The 12381-nt window shown below is 55.3% G+C and overlaps 2 protein-coding genes across 2 annotated transcripts; both read left to right on the forward strand.

Annotated features, from left to right (window-relative positions):
* The first annotated feature begins 326 nt into the window (after positions 1 to 326).
* SLC10A4 (solute carrier family 10 member 4) lies at positions 327 to 6137 on the forward strand. Its single transcript, XM_077846659.1, has 3 exons — positions 327 to 820; positions 1377 to 1587; positions 5067 to 6137. The coding sequence occupies exons 1-3, from the start codon at positions 327 to 329 to the stop codon at positions 5577 to 5579; spliced, it is 1218 nt and encodes a 405-aa protein (XP_077702785.1). The 3' UTR covers positions 5580 to 6137.
* A 790-nt stretch (positions 6138 to 6927) lies between these two features.
* ZAR1 (zygote arrest 1) lies at positions 6928 to 10445 on the forward strand. Its single transcript, XM_077846660.1, has 4 exons — positions 6928 to 7539; positions 8554 to 8796; positions 9074 to 9148; positions 10228 to 10445. The coding sequence occupies exons 1-4, from the start codon at positions 6928 to 6930 to the stop codon at positions 10369 to 10371; spliced, it is 1074 nt and encodes a 357-aa protein (XP_077702786.1). The 3' UTR covers positions 10372 to 10445.
* The last annotated feature ends 1936 nt before the right edge of the window (positions 10446 to 12381 follow it).

Genomic DNA, 12381 nt, shown 5'->3' on the forward strand with positions numbered 1-12381 from the left:
CGGCCCCCGCGCCCCCGCGCCCGGGTCCCCGCGTGTCTCCAGGGAAGAGGCAGCCGCGTCGCTCGCCTCCTCGTCCTTTGTCAGGTCTTTGTTCCGCCCGCGGCTACACTCGCGCAGAACCACTTACTGCGGCTGGAAAGGCGGGCCCGGGCGGCGGGGCGGGGCGGGGCCTGCGGGGCGCGGGGGGCGCGGCCACGGGGCTCCCGCGGGGGAGGGGGCTGCGCTCCCGGGACCCCCCGCCGCCCAGACGTCAGCGCCGCGCAGCCCGCGCCGGGACGGACGGACGGACGGGCGGGCGGACGGACGCGCGGACCCGCAGAGGCGCCATGGACGGCCCCGCCAACGCCACGCTGCGCCCCGGCGCGCCCACGCCCGCGCCCACCCCGGGGGCGCCCAGCCCCGCGCCCAGCCCCGGCGCGCCGCCCCCCGCGCCCAGCCCCGCGCCCCCGGCCGGCGGCGCGGCCACCCTCGGCCCGGCGCCGTTCCCGCAGCCCTGGGCGCACCCGCAGACCCCGTTCTGGGACACGCCGCTGAGCCACGGGCTGAACGTGTTCGTGGGCGCCGCCCTGTGCATCACCATGCTGGGCCTGGGCTGCACGGTGGACGCGGGCCGCTTCGCCCAGCACGTCCGCCGGCCCGTGGGCGCGCTGCTCGCCGCGCTGTGCCAGTTCGGCCTCCTGCCGCTGCTGGCCTTCCTGCTGGCGCGGGCCTGCGCGCTCGACGAGGTGGCCGCCGTGGCCCTGCTGCTGTGCGGCTGCTGCCCCGGCGGCAGCCTCTCCAACCTCATGTCCCTGCTGGTGGACGGCGACATGAACCTCAGGTACGGCTCCGCGGGCGCGCCGGGCTGGGGCGAAGGCGGGGAGGGGGGCACCCAGCGCCCTGGCGGCCCCCGACCGCCCCCCTGCAGCGCAAAGGCCACCGCGCAGCCCGAGGTCTCGCCGGGGGTGCAAGAGCCGCGGGCCGCGGCGGAGACCGTGACCGCACCCGGGGACGATGCGGTGGAGTTGGGTCCGCGAGCGGTGCGCGGCGGCCTGTCCGGGAGCGTGCCTTGGCGGACTGGAAACGAAAACCAGCTGCTCCTCGCCCTGGGCATCATCCGGGCTGCGGCCAGCTCGGTAGGCTGACACGGGCGGGCCGACAGCCCTCAGATGCCCCCCGCCGCACCCCCGGGGTTCGTGCTCCAGTGGGGCGCACGGGTGCAGCTCTCTGGGCACCCACCTCCCTCGGATGCGCCGGGTCCCCGCACGCTCCAAGCCGCAGGCTTGCCGTCTCTTTCTCTCTCCTCCGCCCGACGTGCGGGAGCCGGCTTAGCCGGCGTGCGGGGAGCCCCTGGGCGCGCGGCCCACTCTGAGTTCTGTGCGTCCCCTTTTCTGCAGCATCATCATGACCATCTCCTCCACGCTTCTGGCCCTAGTCTTGATGCCCCTGTGCCTGTGGGTCTACAGCCGGGCTTGGATTGACACCCCCCTGGTGCAGTTACTCCCGCTCGGGGCCGTGACCCTGACCCTCTGCAGCACTCTCATCCCCATCGGCCTGGGCGTCTTCATTCGGTACCGGTACCACCGGGTGGCGGACTACATCGTGAAGGTGAGCTCACTCTTCCTTCTGTGGACTTTAACCTCTTTAGAGAGCCCTTGGCCTCCGACCCCTTGCTGAAATGCTAAGAAGTGTGGGAAAGGGAGATAAGGAAGGAAACTCGGCCGCCTTTGCGTGGGTAAACTTGGAAAAAAAGTTTGCGCCGCAAGGATGACCTTTATCTCTCGGAATTTCAAAAACTCGTAGCTTTGATTAAGACATGGCTTAATGAAAAATAGCCCAGGAGAACTATTCGTATTCAGGGGAGGAAACCTATCACAGGGGAAAGAGAGGACAGTGCTATTAATCGGTGACGTATTTTCCACCAGCAAATTGTGCATTACTAAAAATCAGAGCATGTGAAAAAAATTATATGAATTGAATTTGTCCTGTGTTTTAGAAATGCATTACTATGGTTTTAAAAAGTGGAACTCCAACTTTGAGAAACTCTGTAGAAGTTTCCTTTAAAATGTTTTATTAACTTTCTAAAAATAAGTGGACACTAATCAGACCAAAAGCAATTGAAAAATCACATTAAGGCAATAGAATACACAAAATATTGGCTTTAAAGCACAAAATAAGATTGGGCCCTGGATAAATAATGCAGAATGTATTACCATTCCTAAATCGGTGTGTTTCTTTTTCCTTCCCCATTGCAGTATTGCATCTGGTTTCTAAAGCTAGTGAAAGGCTGAGAATTCCTATTATTTTGTGCACTATTTCCAGTATTGCTTTATGATTATTTTTTTTATATTGGTGCTTGTTGAGGAGTAGAGAATTTGTAATAGTTGACTGGAGAAAAAAATATTTAAATAATTGTCAACTAAGCTGTCTTTGAAAACTCCAAAACAGTAATAAGAGTAAACCACGAATAGGACTCTTATTTTAGGAAGTTATTCAGACAAAATACGTAAGTAATCACTGCTAATGCACAGGCAAATTCATTTAGATAAGTGAAATGGATTTCTCCAATGTTTCAATTATGTAGATTTAAGAAGACGTAATCTTTTGTGTTTTACTTAGATTAATTAAATAAATTTTACATAAATAATAAATCTAAAATCTGATTATTCAGGGGAGCTAACTTTTATTAATATGAAAAATTAAGAGTTCTTTTATACACATATATCCAATTTTGACTAAAAAACTGTACTCTATAATAAACATGTATTTTGGATGTAATAAATGTATATGTGCATATAAATATACATATATGTATAATATACCTGCCAATCATCTTGAAATGCATTAAGGACTTATTAAGCTTAATCATTAAGCTAATACTATTAAGCTAATACTATAAGACCGTAGGAATTCTAAGAGAAAATCAATCAAATAGCTATTCCCATGCTAAAAACAGATTAAGTATATTTAAGTAATAGATAACTGGTAAGATTGGCTAACTTTGAATTTAAGGTGAATCTAGTCCTACTCCTTAACCAGGACACTCATAAAGTATGCTTTCTGACACATCTGCAAACACTTTAAAATGATTATTCAATGTCGATGTTCACCCCCAAATCACCAAATGATTTAAAATTGTTCAAAAGAAACTTCGGGGTCATTATTTTTACAATAAAGAATCAGATTTCCTGTCAAAGCTTTTGATGTGGACACATATTTTAATATAAGAAAAGCTTCAGGGGGTGGGGGCTGGCTGGCTTAGTCAGTAGAGCATGCAACTCTTGATTTCCGGGTCATGAGTTCAAGCCCTTCGTTGGGTGTAGAGAACCTAAAAAGGGTTTTGATTTATAATGGTTTGTTTGGTTTCTGCCCATTGCACCTTTGTAGCATGAGGACTTTACGTAATAATTTCGGCACCCTCTAGCAGACTTTTTGACCAGCCCAGATAACTTTTAAGTCATTTCTCAAAGAGTATAAAGTATATGCCAATCCCACAGACTCCAAAGGGGTTTCCCCTAGATATCCAGCAAACCAGAAGCAACACTTAAATTGTTCTTCTGGATCTCTGGCTTCCTTCACAGACACCTCCCCACCCACACCCCCACTCCCATTAAAAAAAGACGGGACAAAACAGAAAAAAAACTAACTAACTACTAATCTGAAGGAGAAGTAGGAGAGGAATTTTTAGGTTTCCACATTACCATTTTCAGTTTGTCTTACTTGAATGAGTGAGACGTACCTGTCAGACATCAAGATGATGCAATGTCTTGTTTGAGTCAGTTGTGCTCTATCTAAAATCCATCTATTGAATGTCAGAATTCCTACGCATCATTAGAGATTTTATAAATGGTAGGTTTCTCATGAACAGATGAAAAAGAGGGTGTTCAGAATTGCAAAGAATTCCTCACATCCTCTGATCACACTTTTCACTCACATAATCTCAGAGTTGGTCATTGTTTCAATATTGCTCTTTCTGATACAAAGTATTGTGAAGTCTGAAAATATCACATAGTAAGTTTCATACATTTTTAATAGCTTTTGATCTCACCCATAAAACCAGAACTAATTTCTTATGGAAAACGTGGGGTCCTGTTCAGGGAAGGTAATGTTCATTTGCGCACCTGGGGGTTGGGCCCCATTCTAACTGCTGTTTTTAGGAAGTACATTCATAAATTGAACACATGTTCACAACAGTCAGGACTCCCACCACAGAGATCTGCGAAAGTCTGGAGACCCTCAGCCTGAGGAAGAGTAGCCTTCTCCCCCTGTTGTTTGTTTGTTTAGAGAGAAAGGGGGGCGGGGCAGAGGGAGAGGGAGAAGCCCAAGCAGGTGCCACTGTAGGCCTCCATCCCTGAGATCATGACCTGAGCTGCAATCAAGAGTCAGATGCTCAACGGACTGAGCCACCCAGGTGCCCCTTCCTTTCTTTTTTTTTTTTTTTAAGATTTTATTTATTCATAGAGACACACACACACACAGAGAGAGAGGGGGTGGGGGACAGGCAGAGGGAGAAACAGGCCCAATGCAGGGAGCTGCCCCTTCCTTTCTGTTTTTTATTTTTATTTTTTTATTTATTTTTTATTTATTTATGATCATCACAGAGAGAGAGAGAGAGAGAGGCAGAGACACAGGCAGAGGGAGAAGCAGGCTCCATGCACCGGGAGCCCGATGTGGGATTCGATCCTGGGTCTCCAGGATCGCGCCCTGGGCCAAAGGCAGGCGCCAAACCGCTGCGCCACCCAGGGATCCCTCCTTTCTGTTTTTTAAACAGGAGTCTGGCCTGTGCTGCTTCTGGGGGTCTATCCAAGATAATGGCTAGTTGTTAGGGAAGGCAGACTGTCACTAGACGTAAGGACAGGCCTCCAAACAATTAGAACTGTCCAGCCCGGGCCTGGACTCCGGAAGAGGTGACGTACCCATCCCATCCGCAGAAGTTCTCTGTCAAAGACTGCTTATGGCAAGGATCTTCTTCATCGTGTGGGAGGGGAGACCAGATGGGTGTCTTCTTCCGAGAGCCCAGGATTCACTGGCCTCAATTCCCTTTCAGCTCTCCTACTTCTGACGGTCTGTCCATTTTCTATTACCAGGTTTCCCTGTGGTCTCTGCTAGTGACGCTGGTGGTCCTTTTCATAATGACTGGCACTATGTTAGGACCTGAACTGCTGGCCAGTATTCCTGCAAGTGTTTACGTGATAGCAATTTTTATGCCTTTGGCAGGCTACGCCTCCGGCTACGGCTTGGCTACTCTCTTCCGTCTCCCACCCAACTGCAAGAGGACTGTCTGCCTGGAAACGGGGAGTCAGAATGTGCAGCTCTGCACTGCCATTCTGAAGCTGGCCTTTCCACCGAGACTAATAGGGAGTATGTACATGTTTCCCTTGCTTTATGCCCTCTTCCAGTCTGCAGAAGCAGGGATTTTGGTTTTAATATATAAAGTGTACGGTAGTGAAATATTGCACAAGCGAGATCCTCTAGATGAAGACGAAGATACAGATATTTCTTATAAGAAACTAAAAGAAGAGGAAATGGCAGATACTTCCTACGGCACGGTGAAAGCCGATAATTTCATCATGATGGAAACCACTCAGACTTCCCTCTGAACGCGGAGTTACGGAGGAGCTTCTGTCTTGCTGACATATTGCTACGTATTTATGGTCTGTGGTAGTGAATCTGGTTTACGTAAAGGATGACAAATGGTTCACATTATCCTACGTGTCACAATTGTGATCTTCCCAGTGTAAGGGTGCATTGGTGTATCAACCAAGCGTTTTCACAAATTACAGATCAATCTCATTATATAACTTGCACCTGGGATTGTTCATCGTGGAGCCTGAACATGTTAAATGTGCTCTTTGGTTTTTACCATCACCGATTTCTATGACTGCTTCAGATCTGTGAACTCTTAGAAAACAGGGTCTCGGAAATGTAGAATTTTGGTGCACTAGCTCATACGAGTAAAAACAAGCTTTTTTTTTTTTTTTTTTGTAAAGCAAAATTAAGTTTAATGTAATTGTCGTAAAAAAAGTGCTTGCTCAATTTATGGATACCTGACAGTATTGAATTCTGATCTGTATTCAAAAACTCCCAACACAGTTAACCAATGAAATACAGTATTTTATTGTCAATCCTGTATCCAATCAGAAAAAACAAAAAAACAAAAAAACACCAACCTTAATGTATATTTGGTATCTATTAGTAATGGACCGCTAACATTTTTCTGGGGAAGGAGGCATTTTCTTCTCAGCTGGGGGCTGACTTGGTTTCTGGATTTAGGTAGACACACTGCAAATCAATGATCTTTTGGAGGGATAATTTGGTTAGGAAAATTTGTAGTGCTCTCCACCTCCGAGGAGAACAATAGACATCATTAGCTCCTGCTATTCACTGGGGGTGGGGGTGGGAGTGGGGGAAGGGGTGGGGAGGAGGAGCGGGTAAGGGAGAGGGTGGGGGAGGGAATGGAGGAGGGGGAGGAGGAGAGGGTAGGGGAGGGGGTGGGGAGGGAGTGGGGGAGGGGTGGGAGTGGGGAAGGGAGTGGGGAGGCGAGGCCGCGCTCCCGGGGAGAAAACCTTTAGCCGAGGGCTGTCCCGGGTTCCGCCGGGCGCCGAGGGTCGCCTTCCGGGGCGGCTCCGGGGTCCGTGAACTAGAGTCCGAGCTCGCGGGCACCAGCCCCGAAGCGGCTCCGCGGGCCCCCGCAGCCCCTCGCTGCCCGCGGCGGGCTTCCCGGCGGCGCCGCCCCCTCCCCCCGCGTGCCCCGCGTCTGCGGAGCACCTGGGGGGCACCTGGGTTGCACCTGGGTTGCACCTGGCGGGCCAATCGCGGAGATTGCCCGGGGCTGGAGGCCCCCGCGGCGGGCGGGCGGGCGAGCGTCCCGGCCAATCGGCTCCCGCCCGGGGCCCTGGGGTATTTGGGGCGGCCTCGGGGGCGGCCTCGGCCCGGGAAGCGTGGCGGATGGCGGGCTGCGGGTACCCGGCGTGCGCCCCCCGCGCGTCCCCGTCCCCGTCGCCGTCCTTCCCCGGCTGCGGGCAGCTCCCGGCCGCCGCGGGCCTCGACGGCTACCAGCGGGCGCAGCTCGTGGCCCTCCTGTCGCAGGTGAGCCCGCGGCCGCGCGGCGCCGGCAGCAGGGACGCGGCCGTGCAGGTGAACCCGCGCCGCGACGCGTCGGTGCAGTGCTCGCTCGGGCGGAGCCGCCTGCCGCGCGGGGCCCGCGACCCCGGTGTCCCGGCCGGGCCCGGCCTGGGGGGCGCGGGGGGCGCCTCGTCGTCCCCGCAGCCGGAGCAGGGCCGCCCCCCGCGCCCCCCGCGGCCCCCGCGGCCCCCGCGCACCGCCGCCGTGTACTCGTCCGTGGCCTCCCGGCCCCTGCCCACCTGCCCGCACCCGCCCGACGGCGCGGAGGACCAGGAGGACGAGGACGAGGAGGAGGAGGAGGAGGGGGGCTCGGCGAGGAAGGCGCCCCCGCGGCCCGGAGAGGAGGCCGGGGGAGGCCAGGCGGCCCCGGACGCCGAGGGCCCGAGGTCGTCGCCGCGGAGCCCCGAGCCCGCCACCGAGCGGCCGCGCTTCCAGGTGAGGCCCGGCGGCGCGGGAACCGGCGCGGGGGGCTCTGCTCCGGGGGGACCCCGCCCCTCCCTTCCCCCTCCCTTTCCCCTCCCCTCCCCCTCCCTTTCCCCTCCCCTCCCCCTCCCTTCCCCCTCCCCTCCCCCTCCCTTCCCCCTCCCCTCCCCCTCCCTTCCCCCTCCCTTCCCCCTCCCCCTCCCCTCCCCGCCGGCGGCCCTGCTCCGGGGCCCCGCCCCCTCCCCTCCCTCCCCGCGGGGGCTGTGCTCTAGGGGGTCCCCCTCCCCCTCCCCTCTCCGCCTGCTGCCCTACTGGGGGGGAGGCCCCCTCCCCCTCCCCCCTCCCCGCGGGGGCTGCGCTCCAGGGGTCCCCCTCCCCTCCCCTCCCCTCCCCTCCCGCTCCCCGACCGCGGCCTTCCTTCCGCAGCCCTGCGCCGCCCGCCTGGGTCCCGGCCCCGCACGCTGCCGGGTGAACGCTGCGGCGGCCACACAGGCGGGGGCGGGGGCGGGCGTCCGGCGGCCCCACCTGCGGGGACCCGGTGGCGGGACGGCTCCCGGGGTGCTGACCCTCGCCCGGACCCGCGACGCCGCTCCTGGCAGCCCCTGCAGGGCCTCCGCCGGCCCCGCCCCCGGGGAGCCCCGTACGGGGAGGGGGTGGGGGGCGGCTGCTCGCGGCAGGTGCCGAGGCCCGGGTCACGCCGGTCACCTGCTGGCGCCGACGGCCTCCTGCGGGGTCTGCCCTGCGGGGTCTGCCCTGAGGGGGGCCGCGGGGGGAGGGAACGACGGAGGAGGGGGTCGGGGCCGCCAGAAGCCGGCGTGTCGGTCCGTCTGTCCGCCCGCCCGCCCGCCCGCCCGCCCGCGTGAAACGTGGATTCTGGTTCATGGGCCTCCCGGGCTCCTCGCACTGGTTGGAAACCGACCCAGCGGCGCGAGAAGCGAGCGAATCCGAACCTCCACGCTTCAGGCTCCTCTTGGCCTCTGCGCTCGCTCGGCTGAGCCACCTGGTCCCCCAGTGACCGGCCCGTAGGGGCGAGCTGGGCCTCGAGCCCGCTTTTCTCCAGGAGCTGGAACGAAGCGGCCAATTGAAGTAGCAGATGGACCCCTCCCAGCCTGTGAGATGAAGGGGACTCGGGGGTCCCAGGAGCTAAACCCTGGTGACTCGTCTGGTTTTGTCCAGTTCTTAGAGCAGAAGTACGGCTATTACCACTGCAAGGACTGCAACATCCGATGGGAAAGTGCCTACGTGTGGTGCGTGCAGGGCACCAACAAGGTAAGAGACCCCGTGGAATTGGCACCTTCCCGACCTAAGTGTCCGGAGGGGTTTTGCTTTACCTTTTCTTTCTTTTTTCTTTTCTTTTTTTTTTTTTTTTTTGGCCTTTTAAAGACCTCTGTTTATCCATGAGACCCACACAGAGGGGCCGAGGGAGAAGCAGGCTCCATGCAGGGAGCCCGATGCGGGACTCGATCCCAAGACTGCGGGATCCCATCCTGGCCAAGGCAGCCACCCAGGCGTCCCATGCTCTAACGGTTTCCCTCTCTTCCCACAGGTGTATTTCAAGCAGTTCTGCAGAACTTGCCAGAAGTCTTATAACCCTTACCGGGTGGAGGATATCACCTGCCAAGTAAGTCACATACACTCGTGTTGTGTTTGAAGGGGGGTAGTTGGGAGAGGGTTTGGGTGGCATTTGTTGAATGCATCCTCGGGGAGGTGGGGTTCCCCGTGACACAGCCTTTGCTTTGCTGTGGGGAAGCCGGGCCTTGGGGTCTTGTCTCCTCCTATCCTTGCACATCTTGGTCCTGTTAACCTCCTGAGACCCCGCTGCCTCTCCCTGCGATGTGGAAGGAGTTTGCCTTAGCTGGTCCTCCGTCTAATGGGAGAAAGCAAGTCAAACCCGGGATACTTCTCTCGGGGCATGAGGTTGCCTGTTTGGCCCAAATGCTTAGTATGAGCCCGGGGTGTGACAGTTGGTCTCCCAAGGGTGCTCGCAAAGGGTGGAAGGTTGGCTTTAAGGTGAATTTAAGCTGGCCGGCTTTACGGGGCTAACGAGCAAAGCCTGCTGGCTAACTACCAACAAAGCCCCGCTAGGTGCTTGAGGGGTTTTGATGACCTAGGGACAGAGGCCACTAGCCTGTGGGCGCACAGCCATGCACCTCCCTCAAGGTGACGCTGGAAGCCTTGCCGCCCAGGGTCAGGGGAGAGGGCCCAAGGAGGGGAAACCGGTGGAGTTCCTTACTGAGGGCAGAGTGGGGTCAGGTTCGAAAGTGGGATGCCTTAACCCTTCTGCTCTTGGCTCAGTGGTTGCTGCTTTGCTTTCCGTGTTTAAGGTCACTTGCAGCAGGTGTGGGGGGCTGGGGGACAAGGTCAGCCACCGAGGCTAGGCTGGATCCGCAGCTCTCTCCTGGTCCCACTCCTCTCCCCTGCTTGTTTCTTCTCCACCCTTCAAGTACAGAAAGCGCTTTCCTTTTAGATCCTTGTGAAGTTTGTTTCACAACACAAGTCTGAATCCCGTGCCACATGGGAGCACGACTGCCTGGCTTTAAGCACCCTCTGTTCCTACCCTATCCTTGCCGGAAGGGGTGCACGTGGAACAGGATTGAGTAGCACAGGGCCTTGCTTAGCATGCATCATTCAGTAAGTATCTGGACTAGAACTTTGAGGACGTCCCCACTGGTTTATGTGCTTCTCACTTTGGTTTTGCAGAGCTGTAAACAGACTAGATGCTCCTGCACAGTAAAACTCCGCCACGTTGACCCCAAAAGGCCCCATCGTCAAGATTTGTGTGGGAGATGCAAAGGCAAACGCCTATCCTGTGACAGCACTTTCAGCTTCAAATATATCATTTAAATGAATGTTAAAAAAAAAAACCCCGAACGTGAGCTAGTAGAGCAGACACGTTAGCTTTCTCCCATGCTCCTCCTTTCTGCCTCTCCCTTCTCAGAATACTTCGTGAAAGGCTGTAGTTTTGACAAAGCCTTCAAATAAAAGTACTGCAAGAACAATGGACAAATTGCATGACCTTTCTTTAGGTTCAGGAGAGCTGCTCTTACACTAACAGCCTGGGTCTGTCACTGAACGGGCCTCCCACGTGTGAGGTTTTCTGCTCACGTGGGGCTGTAGGGCTGAAGCCTACGAGCCAGATAGTGAGTGAATGAGAAGCCACGTGACCATTAAGTAGCAAGCACTCTTGGGGGTGGGTAGTGGAGGCAGAGCCGGCCTTGGTGTGTGAGCAGAGCAGGGTGTGTGAGCTTGGGCTTTGGGGTCCGGTTGCCGCAAGTGGCTGGCACCTGGGGCTGGAGGCTGTGAACCGCACGGCCTGGTTGATCACAATCACAGAGGGTCGAGGTGGGGACTGGCTTAGGGCACCTTCTCTGAGCTGCTAACTGAATCACCTGCCCTTCAGGTGGTACCTCAAATCCCTCAAAATCGGTCTCCTAAACGTAAAGCTCTCAAGTTAGTTAACCTGCTTAGGCTGGGTTTTTGTGCAGTTCTGCAGCTGTGAACTAACCTGGGAATTCTCCTAGCTGTGCCTGCTAGCTTCCTCGATTCTCGAGAGAATCCTAAGGCCCTGCACCCATGAGCCCCCCTGCTTGGGGATGGCATTTTGTCTAGAGCCTCAAGCTTTTAATGATGGTTGAGGGTTATTGGCTTAAAGGTTACAGAAACTAAGTAACAAGCCAGGTGTTCAGTACGGCTCCTTGTCTAATCTGCCCCTTAAGGTTAACCCTTACGACCTTGGAGGGTAGCATACGGAGCTGTCCGGTAACCTCTTGGATGCATGGGTGTAGGAAATGTAAGGGGGCAGCCCCGGTGGCCCAGCGGTTTAGCGCTGCCTTTAGCCAGGGGAGTGATCCTGGGGTCCCGGGATCAAGTCCCATGTCGGGCTCCCTGCACGGAGCCTGCTTCTCCCTCTGCCTGTGTCTCTGCCTCTCTCTGTGTCTCTATGAATAAATAAATAAAATTTTTTAAAAAATGTAAGGAATAAAACAACCTAAAGTGACTTTGAAGTCTCTAGACCCCTTAGAGCAAGGGGAAATCCTCTCTGCATCCACATGAACCAAGGAAGGTGCTTGTAAAAAGATTCCGGGGCCCCTCGCTCTTCTGAATCACCATCTGGGAGTGAGGCATTTTAACAAGCACCCCGGGGTGCTGCTGATGGAGGTGTGGAAGCTATCACTTGAGTCAGCCTCGTGCTTCGAGGAAAAACACAGTCATGGCCTCTACCCTTATGGAGCTTCCAGTGTAGTGAGTAGATGGCTGGTATTTTCTGCATTTAAAAACTTGGGAGTTTGTCACGTAATATTAATACAGGCTACATATATGTAGGTGCTTGTAATAGGGGATCAAGTCTAAACCTGAGGTCAGGGAAGGCTTGCCTGAAAAATAACACGTGGGCTAACCTGAAGTTTGGGTAAGTTGAATTAGGAGGAGAAGAAACTTTTCAGACCAAGGTAACATGTGCAAAGGCCCAGTGGTAGAGCAAACCGGAAGGAAACTACAGTAGTAGAAAATGCGAGGGACAGGGGTGGGCATGACGGTGAGTGAAACTGGGAGGACTGGTCTTTGTCCTCGCAATTCACTGAAAGGTTTTAAAGCTGCAGTGGGATGCCAACAGATTGACCTTTAAGAGGAAATAATCACAGTGGACGCCTGTAAACCAGTACGGAGACTTGCAAAGATCAAATGGTGGTGGGGCCAGAGATGAACGACAACTCGAGGCGTGGGGGAAGGTGATGTTCTAACACCTGTTCCTACTGGTTTGGTTGAGGGTAGGGGCAGGGAAAGGAGACTCGACTCAGGTGGCACGTGAGCCCACGCCCTAAACACTAGTGGAGCGAGTGAGGGAACAAGAGAAAC

This window comes from Canis aureus, chromosome 14, assembly GCF_053574225.1.
Source record: "Canis aureus isolate CA01 chromosome 14, VMU_Caureus_v.1.0, whole genome shotgun sequence".
In the NCBI taxonomy this organism is placed as follows: domain Eukaryota; kingdom Metazoa; phylum Chordata; class Mammalia; order Carnivora; family Canidae; genus Canis; species Canis aureus.

What these genes read in the sequence shown, in the direction of transcription:
- ZAR1 (XM_077846660.1), top strand. Translation starts at nt 6,928, where the DNA reads ATGGCGGGCTGCGGGTACCCGGCGTGCGCCCCCCGCGCGTCCCCGTCC. An exon ending in GCGTGCAGGGCACCAACAAG is followed by an intron (nt 8,797 to 9,073) that starts GTAAGAGACCCC and finishes CTCTTCCCACAG; the next exon opens with GTGTATTTCAAGCAGTTCTG. An exon ending in TGGAGGATATCACCTGCCAA is followed by an intron (nt 9,149 to 10,227) that starts GTAAGTCACATA and finishes TTGGTTTTGCAG; the next exon opens with AGCTGTAAACAGACTAGATG.
- SLC10A4 (XM_077846659.1), top strand. Translation starts at nt 327, where the DNA reads ATGGACGGCCCCGCCAACGCCACGCTGCGCCCCGGCGCGCCCACGCCC. An exon ending in GACGGCGACATGAACCTCAG is followed by an intron (nt 821 to 1,376) that starts GTACGGCTCCGC and finishes CCTTTTCTGCAG; the next exon opens with CATCATCATGACCATCTCCT. An exon ending in TGGCGGACTACATCGTGAAG is followed by an intron (nt 1,588 to 5,066) that starts GTGAGCTCACTC and finishes TTCTATTACCAG; the next exon opens with GTTTCCCTGTGGTCTCTGCT.